Here is a 17260-nt window from a genome sequence, read left to right on the forward strand (position 1 = left end):
AAATTATAACAATTGGAAGTTTTCAATGAAAATGGCATTAATAATTGATGGACTTTGGGATTGTGTATCTGATGATACTGAAATCAAAGATAAAAACAGGGATCAAAAGGCTCTTGCAAAAATTTGTTTAAATGTTTTGCCTACTTGTTATCCTTATGTTAGGAATGCTAACACTGCTAAAGAAGCTTGGGATAATCTCCAGAATGCTTTTGAAAACAAAAGTTTGGTTAGAAGACTTAGTCTTTTAAGACGTTTACTTAGAACTAAATTGGAAGATTTTAGCACAATGGCAGACTATGTAAATGGAACTTTGTCCTTAGTTCAACAGTTAGCTGACATAAATCACATTGTTGGTGATGAAGAAGTTGCAATGCTACTTCTGGGTGGTTTACCTTCAGAATATGAACCGCTTATTATGGGTATTGAAGTTACTCAAACAACTGTCTCAAGTGAGTTTGTTAAGACTCGTCTCTTACAAGAGGATTTTAGGAGGTCTGAAAATACTTCAACTGGAAGTGAATCAGCTTTGGCAATTAAACATTCTTATGCCAAGAAAATTGAGAAGTTGAAAGATTCAAAAGGTAAGTTTAGACCACAGAAGAAAATTATTTGTCATCATTGTAACCAACCTGGACATATTAAGCCTAACTGTCCTAATCTTGGCAATAATTCTCAGCACAAATCTAAGGCAAATTATGTTGGGAAACACAAAGAAAATGACAATGTGTTGCTTACAACCGTTTTCCATACTGAAAATATAAAATCTTATGAATCCAAAGTTGATCATAATGATTGGGTAATTGATTCAGGTTGTACAACTCATATGAGTAATCAAATGGTGAAAAATGGTAAGTGTGAAAAGAAGGAAGTTTTGGTGGCCAATAATGCAAAACTTACAAGTAATTGTGTTGGTGATATTGAACTTTATATAGAAAATTCTAATAAAGTTACTGTTAAGGATGTTTTATACATACCAGAACTTACTACTAATTTGTTGTCTGTAAATAAAATTACAGAAAAAGGAAAAATAGTAGTTTTTGACAAAGATTCGTGCAGAATTTATTCAGAAAATGACTGTCGAATAGAGGGAAATAGTGACATTTCTGCTGTGAATGACGGTGGTGTATATAAACTAAATTTAATTGAGCCAACAGAGTTGAATGGTCACTCTAAATTCAAAGAATATAATTCATCAGCTGCTCTTACAGTTGCAACCAAAGGTACGTGGCACCGTAGATTAGGTCATCTAAGTCATAAAGGAATGGATTTACTAAGAAATGGTTTAGTTAATGGAGTAAATTATTCAAAATCAGAAAAGGAGAATACTTGTACCGCATGTATTGAAGGTAAGATAACAAGAAAATCTTTTCCTAAAGGTCAAAGTATCAGAGCTACTTCATTACTTGAGCTAATTCATTCAGACTTATGTGGACCTATGTCAGTTAAAAGTTGGGGTGGATCTCTTTATCTTTTAACATTCACCGATGATCTCTCAAGAAAAACTTTTGGTTATTTACTTAAACACAAAAATGAGGTTTTAAGTAAGTTCAAAGACTTCAAAATGGAAGTAGAAAATCAAACTGGCTTTAAAATTAAGCGCTTGAGAACTGATAATGGCAAGGGTGAGTATGTTAACAAACAATTTGCAGATTTTCTACGTTTAAATGGCATTGTTCATGAGACCACTATACCCCACACTCCAGAGCAAAATGGTGTAAGTGAACGTGTTAACCGAACACTAGTTGAAAAGACAAGATGTTTACTTCAAGATTCAGGTTTAGGAAAACGATATTGGGGAGAAGCTATAAACACAGCTATCTATTTGAAGAATCGTAGTCCTACAGCAGCTTTAAAGGATGCAACACCAGAGGAAGTTTGGTCTGGTTCAAAGGTTGATCTAAGTCACTTACGGGTTTTTGGCTGTAAAGCTTATGTTCATATTCCCAAATGTTACGGAAAGAAACTTGACACAAAAGCAAAGCCTTGTATTATGGTTGGGTATTGTGAACATTCCAAAGGCTACAGACTAATTGATCCTAAGAAACCTTATTCTATTATAAAAGCATGTGATGTTGTTTTTGTAGAAGACCAATGTCATACCTCTGATGTGAATGATGACCTGAAAAATGAAAGTCAACAAGTTGAATACACTGTTATAAACAGTAGCACAACTGAACTTGTGGAAGAACCAAACAATGATATAACATGTGTTGACAACGAAGAAAATCTTATTCATTCTAACAGTGAAAGTGAACAGGAAGTTTCAGTAAATGAAAATTCTTATCTAGAACAGCAAGTTTTGGAAGAAGGAAATTCTTTGATTGAAGATAAAAGACCTGAACGTGATCGCAGAAAACCATTATGGATGAACGACTTCGTTTCATATCAAGCTGTCGATATTTTTGATCAACCGCAAACTTTCAATGAGGCAATTAAAAGTAATTTCAAAGAAGAGTGGATGAATGCCATGGATAAAGAGTATAATTCTCTAATTAAGAACAATGTTTGGGAGTTGGTTGATCGTCCGAAGAATGAAAATGTGGTTAAACGCAAATGGGTTTATAAAACTAAGAAAAATGTAGATGGTGATCGTGAGAAGTTCAAAGCACGTCTTGTTGCTAAAGGTCACAGGGTGTCTACCAACCGGGAAATCCGGGAAAACCGGGAATTGTACTTAATTTTTTACTGGCCATGAAATGTACGGGAATTGTCCTTAAATGCCAGACTATGTCCTTAAATTTTTAATGGGCCATAATTTTATTGATCGCTAGTTGGTTAGGAGCACATAAAAGGTTTATCAGATGTTTGTTTACATTTTCATTATTTATTACTAGAGTAATTATGCAATAAAAATCCCATTAACAATCTCAAACCCATTAATATTTTATCACGACAATCAAGTGTCAAGTCAAGTACTTCCAAGAACTGTTGACTCAGTTAGCTAGCTCATAAAAGTTGTATCACTTTTATTCCTTTACAACTTCTTTTTTTATTACTAGGGCTTATTATGAGATTATATTATGAGGAATTATTATGAGATCCCAAACCTATTTTATCGTGAAAATAATAGCTTTATAATGGCTGTTAAATTTCACTTCTTACTTGTACTTGGCTTGAAAATTCATTTTGCCCGGCCATTGCCTAGTGCCATAAAACTGTTTATAGTTTCATATTAAACATGTAAATAATCTATAGTCTTATTTTGTAAGTTAACCCCTTTTTTATGGATATTTTATCTTTCAATTGACAAAACCACAAGCATTGTTATTTGCATTAATGTTTTATCACTATGTAGGCCTGCTTGGTTTCAAATTATGTCATTGCATTTTCTGTATCTTTGCCTTATATTGTTGGCTATTCAGGTTTCAATGTTTTTTGTTTCCCATATATTTATTTATTGAGCTGTATGCTTTAAGCAATCTAAATCTTAAGAACTAGAATGATGATAGTGACTTTGCTGCTATTATAACCTCATTGTTTGTTACCCAGTTTATTTAGGCCCTCCTAAATAATTAGGCCTAGGCCTGGGTATTTTGATTCTTGAAAGAGCTGTAAAATATATTAAGAAAATGTAATTGAGCCTAGATAAACAACTAATGATTGCTATGTGTCGATATTAGCGAATTTCCCTATAGGGAAGTAGCTATTACGGTAAGACCTAGAGCCGGGACCGATTTACTTTTTCATTTTGATGTCCCCAGAGGCCAAAATCACTATTCGTTCAAATTTTTATATATGTATATATATATATATATATATATATACGTCCGTGAACGCGATAACTTGAGTAATTTTTGCCCGATTTTGATGAAATTTGGTTTAAAGGTGTAAAGCGGGGTAAACTTGAATGAGTTCGCGAACCAGCACGATCGGACCATGGGAACGGGGCTTTACGGGGGGTGTTATGGGGTAAAAATTGGTTTTTCTCACTTTTGACCCTCAAAACACAAATTTTCCCAATTTCTCTTTAGACCTTTTTAAAGAGCTTAAAAAAACAAATAATTTAGTATATAAAAGTATTTTTGTTCGATTATTAGTAACGGAGAAAATTAAAAAAATTGTAAATTTAAAATTCCCATGTTATTCTTATGGAGAATATTGTCAAATGTTGTAGTTTGCTTGTTTATGAATATATTTTGATCAAACTTGGCAAATTTATTTATTTTGTACTAAGCTATCAATATTTTACTCAAAAACACACTTTATTAGTTTCCTTGTAGCAGCAAACCTAGGTACTTGTTAAACCTAATGTTATTAAAATATATTTAACTGAAAATCAATTCATACAAATGGAAATTCGCTTAGTCGGCAGGTTTGCTGCGGCAGGGGTATTAACTTTGCAAATGAAAATACAATAATCTTACTCTGTGCTTATTGCTTATTGGTAGCCGCTTACCATACCTTGATTTTGTACTAAGAACTGAGCAACAATATGCATTAAAGATTTTTTTTCAAAAGTAGTCGAGAGCCTAACGTTGTGCCAGGGCGAATCGTGCCAAATTAATCCGCCTGGATCGGATAAGCTATGTTATGAAGTTAACGTGACCGATGGAGATATTTGTCGCTATCGCAGGAGACAATGATTGCGTTTCTCTGTTACACTATAAAAGTTTTACCTAAAGTATAGGTAGGCCTATGCTTGTTTACTTTCAATAAATTTCTATTTTGAAATTTTTAACTCTAAGGCTATCTATTATTATTTACTCTTCTCTCTGGTACAACTACAGATAATAACAAGATTAATACAGTTTGACAAATCAGGAAAATTATTCGGTAGGCCTAGTGACACCGACAAAGGTTACGTCAAAGTGTCCTTAAATGTACGGGAATTGTCCATGAATTTTTTATCCAGAATGTAGTAGACACCCTGGGTCAAGAATATGGTTAAGAAAAGCATGGAAATCAAGTATATGCCAACTGTAAATATGACGGCTGATATTTTAACCAAATCATTGTCACGTGAAAAATTTAATAACTTTGTGACGGACATGGGACTTAAAGACTCAGATTAAATAATAAAAAAAAAGATGTTTGATTAAGGGGGAATGTTGAAGATTTTATATAGTATTGCTTTGTTTAATGCTATATAATCAAATATCTTTTTAATGTGTCTTTTAATATCAGCTGCTTGTGATTATTTTGTTGTTGTCCTAATATGTTCACAGTTTGAAGTGTTAATGTTTTAATATCTTTCCTTTTTACATCAATTATTAATAAAGTATTTTATGTATTTTATTCCCTCATTTCATCAGCCTCAACGACAAACGCACGATGTATAACGGTCCACTGCTCTATGGCGACTGAAATGTCATCTTTGGCCTTGAGAATGAGCCGCTCCCCACCATCCCCCTCCACTCGGCTGCCGGACTGTACTCGCTTGAAAACCGTCAGATATTTCTGCCGCTCCCTGTATATATAGGATTTTGATTGAATTTGAAAATTTTTAAATTTTATACTAAGCCATCGTCTCAATAAATGTCACTCCTTATTACCTTCCTTGTAGCAGCAAACCTAATTAATCGTTAAAATTCATGCTATTTAGAAAGGAACAAAATCTGACAATTATAAAGGGAATATTTTAGCAGAAACCCAGCCAGGTAAATGGAAATTTGCTTAGTTTACAGGTTTGCTGTGGTGGGGGTATTTTACAATGCTTTGACAAATAAATTGGAATTCCAGAGATTAAAAATTATTAGTTTAGGTTTTGTCTTTTCTGAGATTTTAGGTTAGGCTAAGTAATATTTTTGGTACATGTTTTTTCTAACCTGTCACTCTATCAGCCCCACAGGTGACAGAATATCATGAGTGTTATTGTTTTTCAGGTGAAGTGTTTGTATGGGATACAGCTGGAGAGACCAGCAAGACATTGGCCAAGGTGACAGCAGCCAGCCACAACGACTCTGTCACTGAGGTGAGGTGGGTTCTCGGCACAGGGACCTCGGTGTATCTGGTGTCAGCTGCTCATGACGGATACCTCATACTATGGAAAGTCTCTCCCCATCTCTCATCTTACCAGTTGATGGAGAGGTAACTGAGACCAGATACTGGGAATGTAATTGAATAAGAAAAAAATAGTTGATTTGTCATCTATATATTAGTACGCAAGCAGGTTTCTTTTCACAGTCATAACTCGATAATGGTTTGACGGATTTTAACGTTTGAGGTGTCAAATTAAAGGTGTTTTCACGTAGATGTGCAAATACGTCTCAGGATATTAAGCAAGGGCATCACTTAAGTACAGTTAAGGGCTGAAGTTTGGGAACGGTGGTGCTATCTGTTGACATTAGATCAAACCATCAAACTCAATTTGCTTTGTTTATAACTAAACATAAGGACGTAGTTTGAAAAAGTGTTTAAGCTTAATCACATACTGCAGGACTTATTACTTCAGAGCAAAGCTGGAATTTTATATTTTTATTTAAACATCTATTAACGTCTATTAAGTCTGGTACATTATTATTAATATTGCAACACCTTCACTTTACAAAAGGCTGTAGTAATCAGTCAGTAAATCATATTTTTGAACTGTCAAATCTTGTTAAAGAAGGTTCAAATACATGCTATTAAGCAATCCAAATTTGTGGTTAGAACAACTAGTTTCGGTGTCTGTGTGACACCATCATCAGGCTGCACAAGGACAGTTTTCTTTCTTCATACGAAGAGCATCATATTTACACGAAAATAAATTAAACATTTAAAGACGACACAAACACGAACACGATACATTTATGGTAACTGATCAGTTAAGAAACAGACGACGCTAACTCGGCGGAGTTTGAGTCCAGCAGTTGGACTCAAACTCCGCCGGGTTAGCGTCGTCTGTTTCTTAACTGATCAGTTACCATAAATGTATCGTGTTCGTGTTTGTGTCGTCTTTAAATGTTTAATTTATTTTCGTGTAAATATGATGCTCTTCGTATGAAGAAAGAAAACTGTCCTTGTGCAGCCTGATGATGGTGTCACACAGACACCGAAACTAGTTGTTCTAACCACAAATTTGGATTGCTTAATAGCAGGTATTTGAACCTTCTTTAATATTATTTGGCAATCCGGAGGCTAACAACTACAATGATGTCAAATCTTGGTCTTCGGGAGGTGGCTTGAATTTTAATTGATAAAGATAATGGTGGCCGACATTTCAAATTCTTTGTAGAAATGGAGCACTGTCCTTTAACTATACTTTGGCTGAACATGTTCTAGGTACACATTTGATCTATCATCTTCTAAAGTTGGAGTGTCAGCTTTTGCCTTCCCTCATCACCAACAGGACGTGTTTGTGGTATGTCTGGAGGGAGGAGCTGTGAAGCACTGCTCTACAACGGTTGCCAAGCCTGTTACCTCAGGTTTGTTGATAATCAAACTATAGCTAAATTTAACTATAGCATTTTTCTTTAAAAAAAAAGGCATTAAATTGTGAAAAAAAATTACCTATGCCAATCTGGAATCCATTCCCAAATTTATTTTTGAATTTTACTTTTAGGTAGACATATAACTGAACAAAAAAAGTTTATTTTGATTGAATTCCAAAAATCAATAAACGATATCAGCAATCTGAAACATACTTTTCCATATTAGCTTGTTGTCAACAACCTTTAATTGTGGGTATGCAGTCGGTGTATGATATTTTATAGGGAAAATCACACTTTTGAATTGTAATTTGAAAAGCAATGCGAGTTATACCATTTCACTCAGAATTTAAAGGACTATAATGTATCAAATTTCTTTTTATCAAAATTGTTCAGGCCACTTTCTTCTCTGTTAATTTATGGGTTGTATGGAAAAATCACTGTTAAAAATTAAAATCTCAAAAAATGAAAAAAAAAATACCTGGAGATATCATGGATTAGTACCTACATACCAAATTTCACCGTAATCGCATAACAGGTGTGGTCTGTAGCTCTGTACACATTCAGACATACAGACTGACAAACAGACACACACACACACAGACATCACTTCGAAAACCATTTTTTGGGTTCAGGGGGACCCAACATGGATATATCCACTCATAAGTCAAACTCAAATATTTTGACAAAACAATACTTCTCCAAGAGGAAGAAAGAAAAAAGCATCTAAGAAATGTTTATATTCTAACAAACTCTTGAGAATTTTTTAAAACCACAAAAAATGTTTTTAAATACATGCATATTTACTCATGAATTTTTAATCATGGTGTAAATTTTGGCAAGAACTTGAATGTTGGCTTGAAAGCCATGTAAAAGGTTGAAACATCTATACAAAGAAAAAGACCGACTCATATCTATCTGTCCATCTTAAACTTGAGTTCTTCGAAACCATCATAGTATAAAGGTAATACAAAACTGTGTTAAAAGGATACAAAATTAAAATATCCCCGCTGCAGCTAACCTGCAGACTAAGTTGATTTCCATTTACCTGGTTGGATTTACACTAAAATATTCCCAGATTTTTTAAAATTTAAATAATATTAATTTTACTAGTCCTTATGTTTGCTGCTACAAGGAAGGTGTTAAAGTGCTTTAGTAAAATGCTGATCCAGTATGAAATAAAAAAGTTTTCTAAATTTGATCAAAATATGTTCATAAACAAACAAACTACAACAGATTGTTTATTTTCCATAAGAACAACATATTGATCCTCTAGATCATCTAGATCGTCTGAATAAACTAATATAGGTTTAAATTACCTGTTTTCTGTCAAAACGATCGGTTTGGTAGTATGATGACTACATCTGTTTCATGCTTTTTAAAAAGTTGCACATCTTCAGGTCCAGAATGTCTTGCTAATCCCTCATGTGGAGTTTGTTAAAAATATAAACAAATAAATAAACGGGACACACATACGGATATGACACACACGAAAATGCATTTAATAAACTGGTCGGCCAGACGCTGATTCACGGGACACGGCGTCGGTGGAAGGTAAGTCGCGACTGTCACGTGTTGGCAGCGTTGACCCCTACCCCTGTGTTATCCTTATCTCGTTCTTTTCTAGTCTGCTTATTGGTGATATGGATGGCGGTGTTATAAATAATGTTGGATTTTAATGACAATTTCTCGTTCAGGATGTTTTGAGGTTGACTTTTTGATGCTTTATAAATTTTGAATTCTTCAACAGTGTCCATGTAACGCCCTTTGCTGCAAAGATTTACTACTTCTAAGTTATTATGTATGTTGGTGTAATTGTGGTTGGAGGAGATAAGATGGTTTGCGTAGGCTGATTTTGAGTTTTTCTTCGGTATGTGCTCTTTAAACCTAGTGGAAAATGCTCTTGCTATCTGACCTATATAAAAATTAGGACAATCATCACATATCAATTTGTAAATTCCAGTTTTATTCATTTTATCAGAATCTCGGTTAGGTCTCTCATTGATTAGGTTTGAAAGTTTGTTCTTTGTTTTGAAAGCTACTATGACATCTCTTTTCGCAAGTTCGTTTGTTAAGGTGTGATTTAATACAACACCATAATCTGCACTGATGTATCTCTTGTTGCATTAATGGTTCAACAGATATATCCATTTTGGGTCCACCCGAAAAAACCCAAAAAAGTGGTTTACGAAGTGATGTCTGTGTGTGTGTGTGTGGCATAAGTCATAAGTATTTTATTGCATAGAAACATTCTTCATTACAAAGGCAATAATGAACAGATGCATGGTCAATCAATAAGTTATAAAAACTAAAACTAAAAAATTACAACAAAATATAACAAGAACAGTAGCCTACAATTGAGAGAATGTTACCAATTCAAAAAAGTTTGAAAAAAGACAAATTTTAAATTTTAATGAAGATCTTGAAGCAATATCAGAGAAAAAACCATTAAAAAACATTCTGTGTCATATTTTACATAAACTAATGGTCAATTAATGTCACGGTCATTTAGGAAATCTGCCAGGAAGTAAAGTAATATGATTTCTCCACCAATAATGCTTTAGTCCAAATTTTAAATTTTTGTGGTGTATAGGATTTTATTTTTGAGGGGATCTTATTATATAGACAAATCCCCATTTAGATGGGGTTTTTTTCAAAATGAGAGTGTTTATGAATTGGATAATTTAGCAGATTTGGGTTTCGGGTATTATAACTATGAGTGGGTCTAAACTCATCAAAAAGGGTATTATTTAAATGAACAAAATTTACCGTTTCATAGATATACAAAGAAGTCAATGGCATTATTTTTAATTCCTCAAAAGAACGACGACAGCTTGATCCATATTTTGCCCCTATCATCACTCTAATAACACTTTTTGGACTTAAAGTAATATCCTCTGAGTTAATATCCCACAGAAAAATTCCATAACGAAGCAGAGAGTGTATATAAGTATAATAAATAATTTTTAATGTTGCTAGTGACACTGAATTTTGAATACATTTAATTTCAAACCAAAAAGAAGTCAATTTACTAACCAAATATTAATGTGCGATTTCCAATTGAAACTTTGATCTATTATATTAATCCCAAGAAATTTATATTTATCAGTGACATTAAAATCCGTTCCATTGAGTTTGTGGTTATTGTTAATTCTGATTTGGAATTGCATAATGTTAGATTTGCATTCATTTAGTAAAAGTCCATTTGATTCAAACCATCTCTTCAGATCTTTTAGTGTTTATTTCAAAGTGTTTTCTAATGCAGACAGGTTTTTTCCTGAACTATTACAATTGTATCATCAGCAAATAGTACGAACCTTTTGGAAATATGTGCTGGTAGGTCATTTATATATATAAGAAAGAGTGTGGGTCCTAAAATGGATCCTTGAGGGATGCCAAATTTTACTGTAGTCCAGTCCGAGTAAAAACGGGTTGCCCTCTCACTGATAACTGTTCTCTGCTTCCTCCCCAAAAGATATGATGTTAATAGCTTAAGAGCCGACTCCTCAATACCAATGCTGGCATTTTTTTAAATCAGCATCTGATGATCCACACAGTAAAAAGCCCTGGACAGGTCACAGAAAATCCCCGCAGTAAACTGCGACCCATCCAAGGCCCTCGCTGCATCGCTCACAAAGTTTATCAAAGCCAATTCAGTACTTCTATTTTTCCTAAACCCAAACTGTTCAGCCCCAAGCTGATTATTACATTCAAGAAAATAAACAATTCTATTATGAAGAGCTTTTTCAAAAATTTTGATGTATTAAGTAAAGATATAGGACGGAAATTTTGAATGTAATTTTTGATTTCTTTTTAAAAATTGGTTTTATCTCGGACATTTTCAGCTTAGTCGGAAAGGTACAAGTTCTAATAGCTAGATTAAAAATATAAGTTAAAATAGGGCTTATCACTTGAACAGACAATTTTAATAAATGAAGTGGAATGTCATCCCATCCACAAGATTTTGTGTTATTTAGACCTAAGATAATTTTAGCCACCTCTTCCACTAAAACAGGTGAAAATTCACTTAAATATTTTGTCTTACATGAAGGGCTGTCTTTGACAAAAGTTAAATCAGCCTAAGGGACTTTTAATAAGTCAACAGTGTTAATAAAACTAGTGTACCGGTTGCTCGAATTCGAGCAATTGCTACGTATTACAGGCTTTATTTTAAAACGAATAACAGTCATAATTTCTGATGACTTTAAAAGATTCGACTCAAATATTATGGAAATACTCAAGATGTACATAACAGATCGATATAATCAACATTTCTTGTAAATATCTTATCATTTTTCAAAAGCTGATCTTGTTTTTTAGTGTTTTCGTTTTCTACAAATAGCTTTACTCATAGCCACATTAGGTCGTCCATAATAACGATTATCATAAAAATACCCCCGTCGCAGCAAACCTGCATCCTAAGCGAATTTCCATTTACCCGGCTTGATTTCTACTAAAATATTCCCTATAAATTTTCAGATTTATTTCCTATTTAAATAACATTAATTTTAGTGAGTAGTTAGGTTTGCTGCTACGGGGAAGATGTTGAGATGTGTTTTTTCAATTAAATACTGATAGCTTAGTATAAAATAAACCAAATTGCCAAATTTGATTAAAATATATCCATAAACAAGCAAACTAGAACAGTTTATTTATTCTCCATAAGAATAACATGGGAATTTTAAATTTACTATTTTTTTAATTTTCTCCGTAGTCAATGAACATTCAAAAACACTTCAATATACTAAATTATTTGTTTTTTTAAGCTCTTCAAAATGGTCTAGAGAGAAATTTAGAAATTTTAAGTTTTTAGGGTCAAAAATGAGAAAAACCCATTTTTACCCCATAAAACCCCCCATAAACCCCTGATCCCATGGTCCAATTATGCGAACTCGTTCGAATAAATGTAGGTTTACACGTTTGTACCAAATTTCATCAAAATCGGATCAATTTTGCTCGAGTTATCGCGCTAACGGACACATATGTAAATATATATATATATATATGAATTTGAACGGATGGTGTTTTTGGCCTCTGGGGACCTCAAAACGAAAAAGTAAATCGGTCCCGGGTCTAGGTCTTACCATGAGACCTACGGTAATAGCTTATTCCCTATATGGGAAATTCGCTAAAAAACATTATTTCTATTTCTTCTCCTTGGTGGTGTTCTATGACTTTCATATGTTTCCATAGTATGCAAATCGGCTCTTTCAATGATTAACACAGTGTTAATTCAGTTTTCTTTTTAGTATATCAAATTATCCAGGGTCTCCCGCTTTTTCCCATTGTAATATTTACGCCAACCAAAATTCAAATTGTAAATATTTCATTTCAACCAAGTCAGTAAATGTTTGTGGCAAACTGTTAAATTAGCAAACTTATTGACTGTTTAAAATCAACATAATTATGCTCTTCTTCTCTCTTTTAATTTCTGACAACAGCTGGAGTTTCATAACAATTTTTGTTTCCCATGTTAATCTTATGAAGAAATATGAAACTTTAAAGGGCTCCAGGGCCTCACTCACTATTTCCCTAAAAAAAAAGTTTCCTGCACAACTTCACGTTACGCTCTTTCCAATTACACCAAAAACATGTCAATCGGTACAGTAGTTTCGGAGGAGTAATTGTCACAAAAAACCTGCTTGCGTATTAAATAAGTATAGATGATTGTTAAAACTTTGAGTGATTTATTGAGGATTTGAAATTATCTTATTGTTTATTTCTAAGGTGATAGCTTCACTAATTTTATTACAATGAGTATACAACAGCCCATGTAGCTTTTGATTTGTTTTTGGACTCAAAAATGTAATTACCATTAGATGCTATTTTTGCTGCTTTTACAACTGACTTTAACACTTGTTTATAATTTTTTACATATTGCTGAAATTCTATACTTAGATTATACTTTGCTTGCCAGTGTAATTGCCTCTTCTTTGCTGCCGATATCTTAATACCCTGTGTAATCCATTTTTTTTATTTCTCATTTTTTACCTTAATATTTTTAATAGGGAAAAATTCATTCATACAAAAGATAAAATTTTCCAAGAAAAATTTTTAGCAATCATCCAATGAAATAAGAGGAGGCATATCTGACAACATAAGCTTAAGTCTATTTACAAATAGAATGTTGTTCTCTTCAGGGTACATTCTAATTTTAATTCTTTTGGTGCAGAACTGTCTATTCAGTTTGTTGGGTAGAGACAACAGCAGAGCATTATGACCAGAAAAAGAGGTATTGATGTTACACAATTGGCCTTTCCCAAAATTTACACTAGTCAGAATATTATCAATGCAAGAAACAGTGGTATTAGTTATTCTGGTTGGATCTATGTGATTGATTACAAAGCCAAATTCATTTACAACTGTTTGAAAGTATTCAGAGCTCTTGTCTTTTTTTAAAAGATTGATATTAAAGTCAGAGGCAATTACGACTTTCTTAAATTTAATATCTTTTTCTAGTGTTTGAAGTAATCATCTAAACTTATCCAAAAAAAAATTTTTGACATAGAGTAACCAGGAACTGTATACAGTGAGAGGAAAATACACTTAATTGACTTAATTTAAATAAAAGAACCTTCAAAAACTAATTCTTCATTAAAACAGGCTAAATCATTGCGCTTACAACAATCCAAATTCCTATCAACAAGAATACATGAGCCTCCTCTAGATTTACTGCAAAATTTCAAAATTGTATGTATTTAAGAATATTTTTAACTCTTCAAACTTATTTTTTACCCCCTGTATGTTCAGATGAAGGAGACCTGGTAATTTTATTTTATGTTTATACCTAGTATTTAAATCCGGACTTATTCTGCTATTGTTACATTATGGCTTAATTTAAAAAAAATTACTCTCACTGTGACTTTCACACTCACTTGACACGGCACTCACACTCACACTCTTGGTGGATGAGGTTGTTGGTTGAGGCTGAAACATCTCTTTTTGCGCTGTGTCTGTGATGGTCACACCATTGGACTCGCTCTCTCTATGCACCTCTTGTAGTGTTGTGTCACTATTAAGCATCTCTACCAACAAACTTGCAGCTGGTGGAGTAGTGGTAGTAGTTAATGTAGTTGAGGGCATTAATGACATGAGGGTTGAGGTGGCTGTGCTTAGCATGGCTTTGGCTGGTGGAGGTGAGGCTGAGGTTGTATTTATATTTTGCATGCTTGATGAAGTTGTCAAAGTCATTGTGGCAAAGCCATAACATTTCCCAAAAGACTGTTTGTAACATATGTAATTAATACCAGATGTTGTGAATATAAAAAGAAAACAATTGAGTGGTACTAGTTGAACAAATAGCAAGAAGATGATGTTAACTGAAACTTAAACTACTTTAATTGTCCAAAATAAAACTTATTTCACGCTTCCACATTTATATACTTACTTAATTTAGAACAAAACTTATAAATCCGCGACAATTGGTAGCAGAGCTGGAAAATGACCTCAAGACTACTGAAAAAGATTGATACCTTGAGCAAGAGATTGGGCAATACCATTACCGAGGCCAATTTACTTCTACAAGGGGAGGACTCTTCCAAACCTGACCTCCTAGGGACACTGACGACTTTAGACGGATATCGTAGGCGTCTGGAAGACTTACTTGAACAACTTGATCAGATCGAAATCGATGACTCAACGAATGGAGGGGCAAGTACGTCAGTGGGAGATCCATTTGAACTAGTTCTGAATTGCGAAGAAGTAGTTTCAAAACTACAGGTAAGAATAGATTCCTTCACACCTCATTATGCAGACAAACAATGTAACTCCCATGATCAAACTGTAGTTTCAGAACCTAAACGTTGTTTGGTCAAACTACCTAAACTTGTCATCCCAACCTTTGATGGTGACGTCCTCAAATGGCAGGAGTTTTGGGATTCCTTTTCCTCCTCCATTCATAGCAATGATGCTCTTACTGTGATTGACAAATTTAACTATTTGAATTCATTACTTGAGGGGGAAGCTAAATGTTGTATATCCGGACTCCCACTAACATCATTAAACTATGATACAGCAATTTCTTTACTGAAGAGTAGGTTTGCTAACAAACCGATAATTGTAAACTCACACTACAAGTCACTAATAGAAATTCCTCCTGTTAAGTCTAATGACACAAAATTCTTGCGTCGTACCTTCGACATAATTGAAAAACATATGAGATGCTTACAAGCCTTAGGGGAGGATACAAATTCAAACTACTTCCTCACACTTATTACTAGTAAGTTACCTCTCAATGTTCTACTGAAGGTTGAAGAACTAAACTTAGGCAAAGAATTAAACGTAAATCGACTTTGTAATACAATTCAAAACATTCTAATCGTTAGAGAGAAATCAGAGATGCTGTTGGGAATTTCTACTAGGTAAGTCTAGGGATGTGACTGTGGAGCATATCATTCATAAACCTACCTCAACTGCCGAGACCCTGTTAACTGGTGATAGGTCCTGCAATCTAAGACGATGTATATTTTGTGAGAAAGACCATTGGAGTGATCAATGCACGGCATTCAGCACAGTAAGTGAGCGTAAGGACAAAATAAAGGGGTTATGTTTTATTTGTTTAAAAAGGGGACATAGCCTTAAAAATTGTAAAACTTTCAAGGCTTGTGTTTTTTGTAATCAGAGCCTTTGCCCTAAACAGTTTCCACCAGGTATCACCAAAGATGCTGTGAATTCCCCGACTGTTCCTACGGGAAGAGAGTTACAAGTACCAAAACCAATTGGAGGCTCGTCACACTTGACCACAACTCAACTAAAATCAACTAAGTTATCGTCTCTTCTTGCAGTTAACGAACAGGTAATTTTACAAACTGCAATTGTAAATGTTACAAATGAAGTTAACAAACTAACTCACACTGCTAGACTTTTATTCGATTCAGGTAGTCAAAGGTCATACATGTCAAAGACATTAGCTTCTAAGTTACAATTAAGATCCGATCAACATCAGATTTTAAATGTGTTCACTTTCGGAAACAAAAGTTTTAAAACTCTTGAGACACCTGTTGTTTGTGTTGGTATATCGCTTTTAAATAAAGACACAATCAACGTACAAACAAATGTTGTGCCTCACATAACTGGACAAGTCCACTCAAGCGGGATGATAGATATTATTGATCAAATAAAATCAATATATCCGAACTTAACTTTGGCTCAAGGTCAACACCTGAACTCCGAAATTGACCTTCTTATTGGAAATGACTATTACTTGGACTTTATAAATGACGACAAAATTGGCAATGGACTTTTCCTCTTAAACACTAAATTAGGCTGGGTAATCAGTGGAAGGAGCTTAATAAACTCTATTGAAACTGACTCTTACTCAACTTCATTCTTAACTACGGTCCAGCCATCTAACTTGTTTGTTCCTAAAGCTTACTTTCATTCTGCAGATTCTCAACTTGTAGAACAACTTAACGTCAAAGACCTCTGGAGTCTTGAAACTTTAGGTATACATGATAATCCATTTGAAATTGATGATGATATTGCTCTAAAGCAGTTTAATAATACTATCCTTTTAGTCGAGAATAGGTCTTCGGTTTCTTGGCCATGGAAAGAATACCCCCCAAACTTGCCGGATAATTATTTTCTCTCATTAGCTTGACTGAAATCACTTGTGAAAAGTTATCAAGTCAACCAGATTTGCTTCAAAGGTATGATAACATAATCAAGGAGCAGAGATCAGCGGGAATCATTGAACAAGTTCCAGAAACTGGAAATGCCATTGTTAAGCATTATATTCCACATCATCCCATAATTAACGAAGCAAAATCCACAACAAAGGTAAGAATAGTGTACGATGCTTCAGCCAAGTCAAAGAAATCTTCTAATAGTTTGAACGACTGCCTTTATCGTGGCCCAGTAATACTAGAGGACTTATGCGGATTGCTCATACGTTTTCAACTCAACCCTATAGGGAT

General features: G+C 33.9%; 1 protein-coding gene across 3 annotated transcripts in view; it reads left to right on the forward strand.

Moving 5' to 3' along the window:
- Nucleotides 1-17260, forward strand: part of LOC128983204 (cytoplasmic dynein 2 intermediate chain 2-like) — a 137282-nt gene that overhangs the window by 94596 nt on the left and 25426 nt on the right. For all 3 annotated transcript variants that reach the window (XM_054402428.1, XM_054402411.1, XM_054402420.1), the window contains 2 exons: nt 5823-6027; nt 7201-7343. In XM_054402428.1, coding sequence (XP_054258403.1) covers nt 5823-6027; nt 7201-7343 — 348 coding nt within the window. The remainder of the gene's footprint in view (nt 1-5822; nt 6028-7200; nt 7344-17260) is intronic.

This window comes from Macrosteles quadrilineatus, unplaced genomic scaffold (assembly GCF_028750875.1).
Source record: "Macrosteles quadrilineatus isolate MER2022 unplaced genomic scaffold, UCM_ALF_1.0 Scaffold_1__1_contigs__length_201487025, whole genome shotgun sequence".
Lineage (NCBI taxonomy): Eukaryota > Metazoa > Arthropoda > Insecta > Hemiptera > Cicadellidae > Macrosteles > Macrosteles quadrilineatus.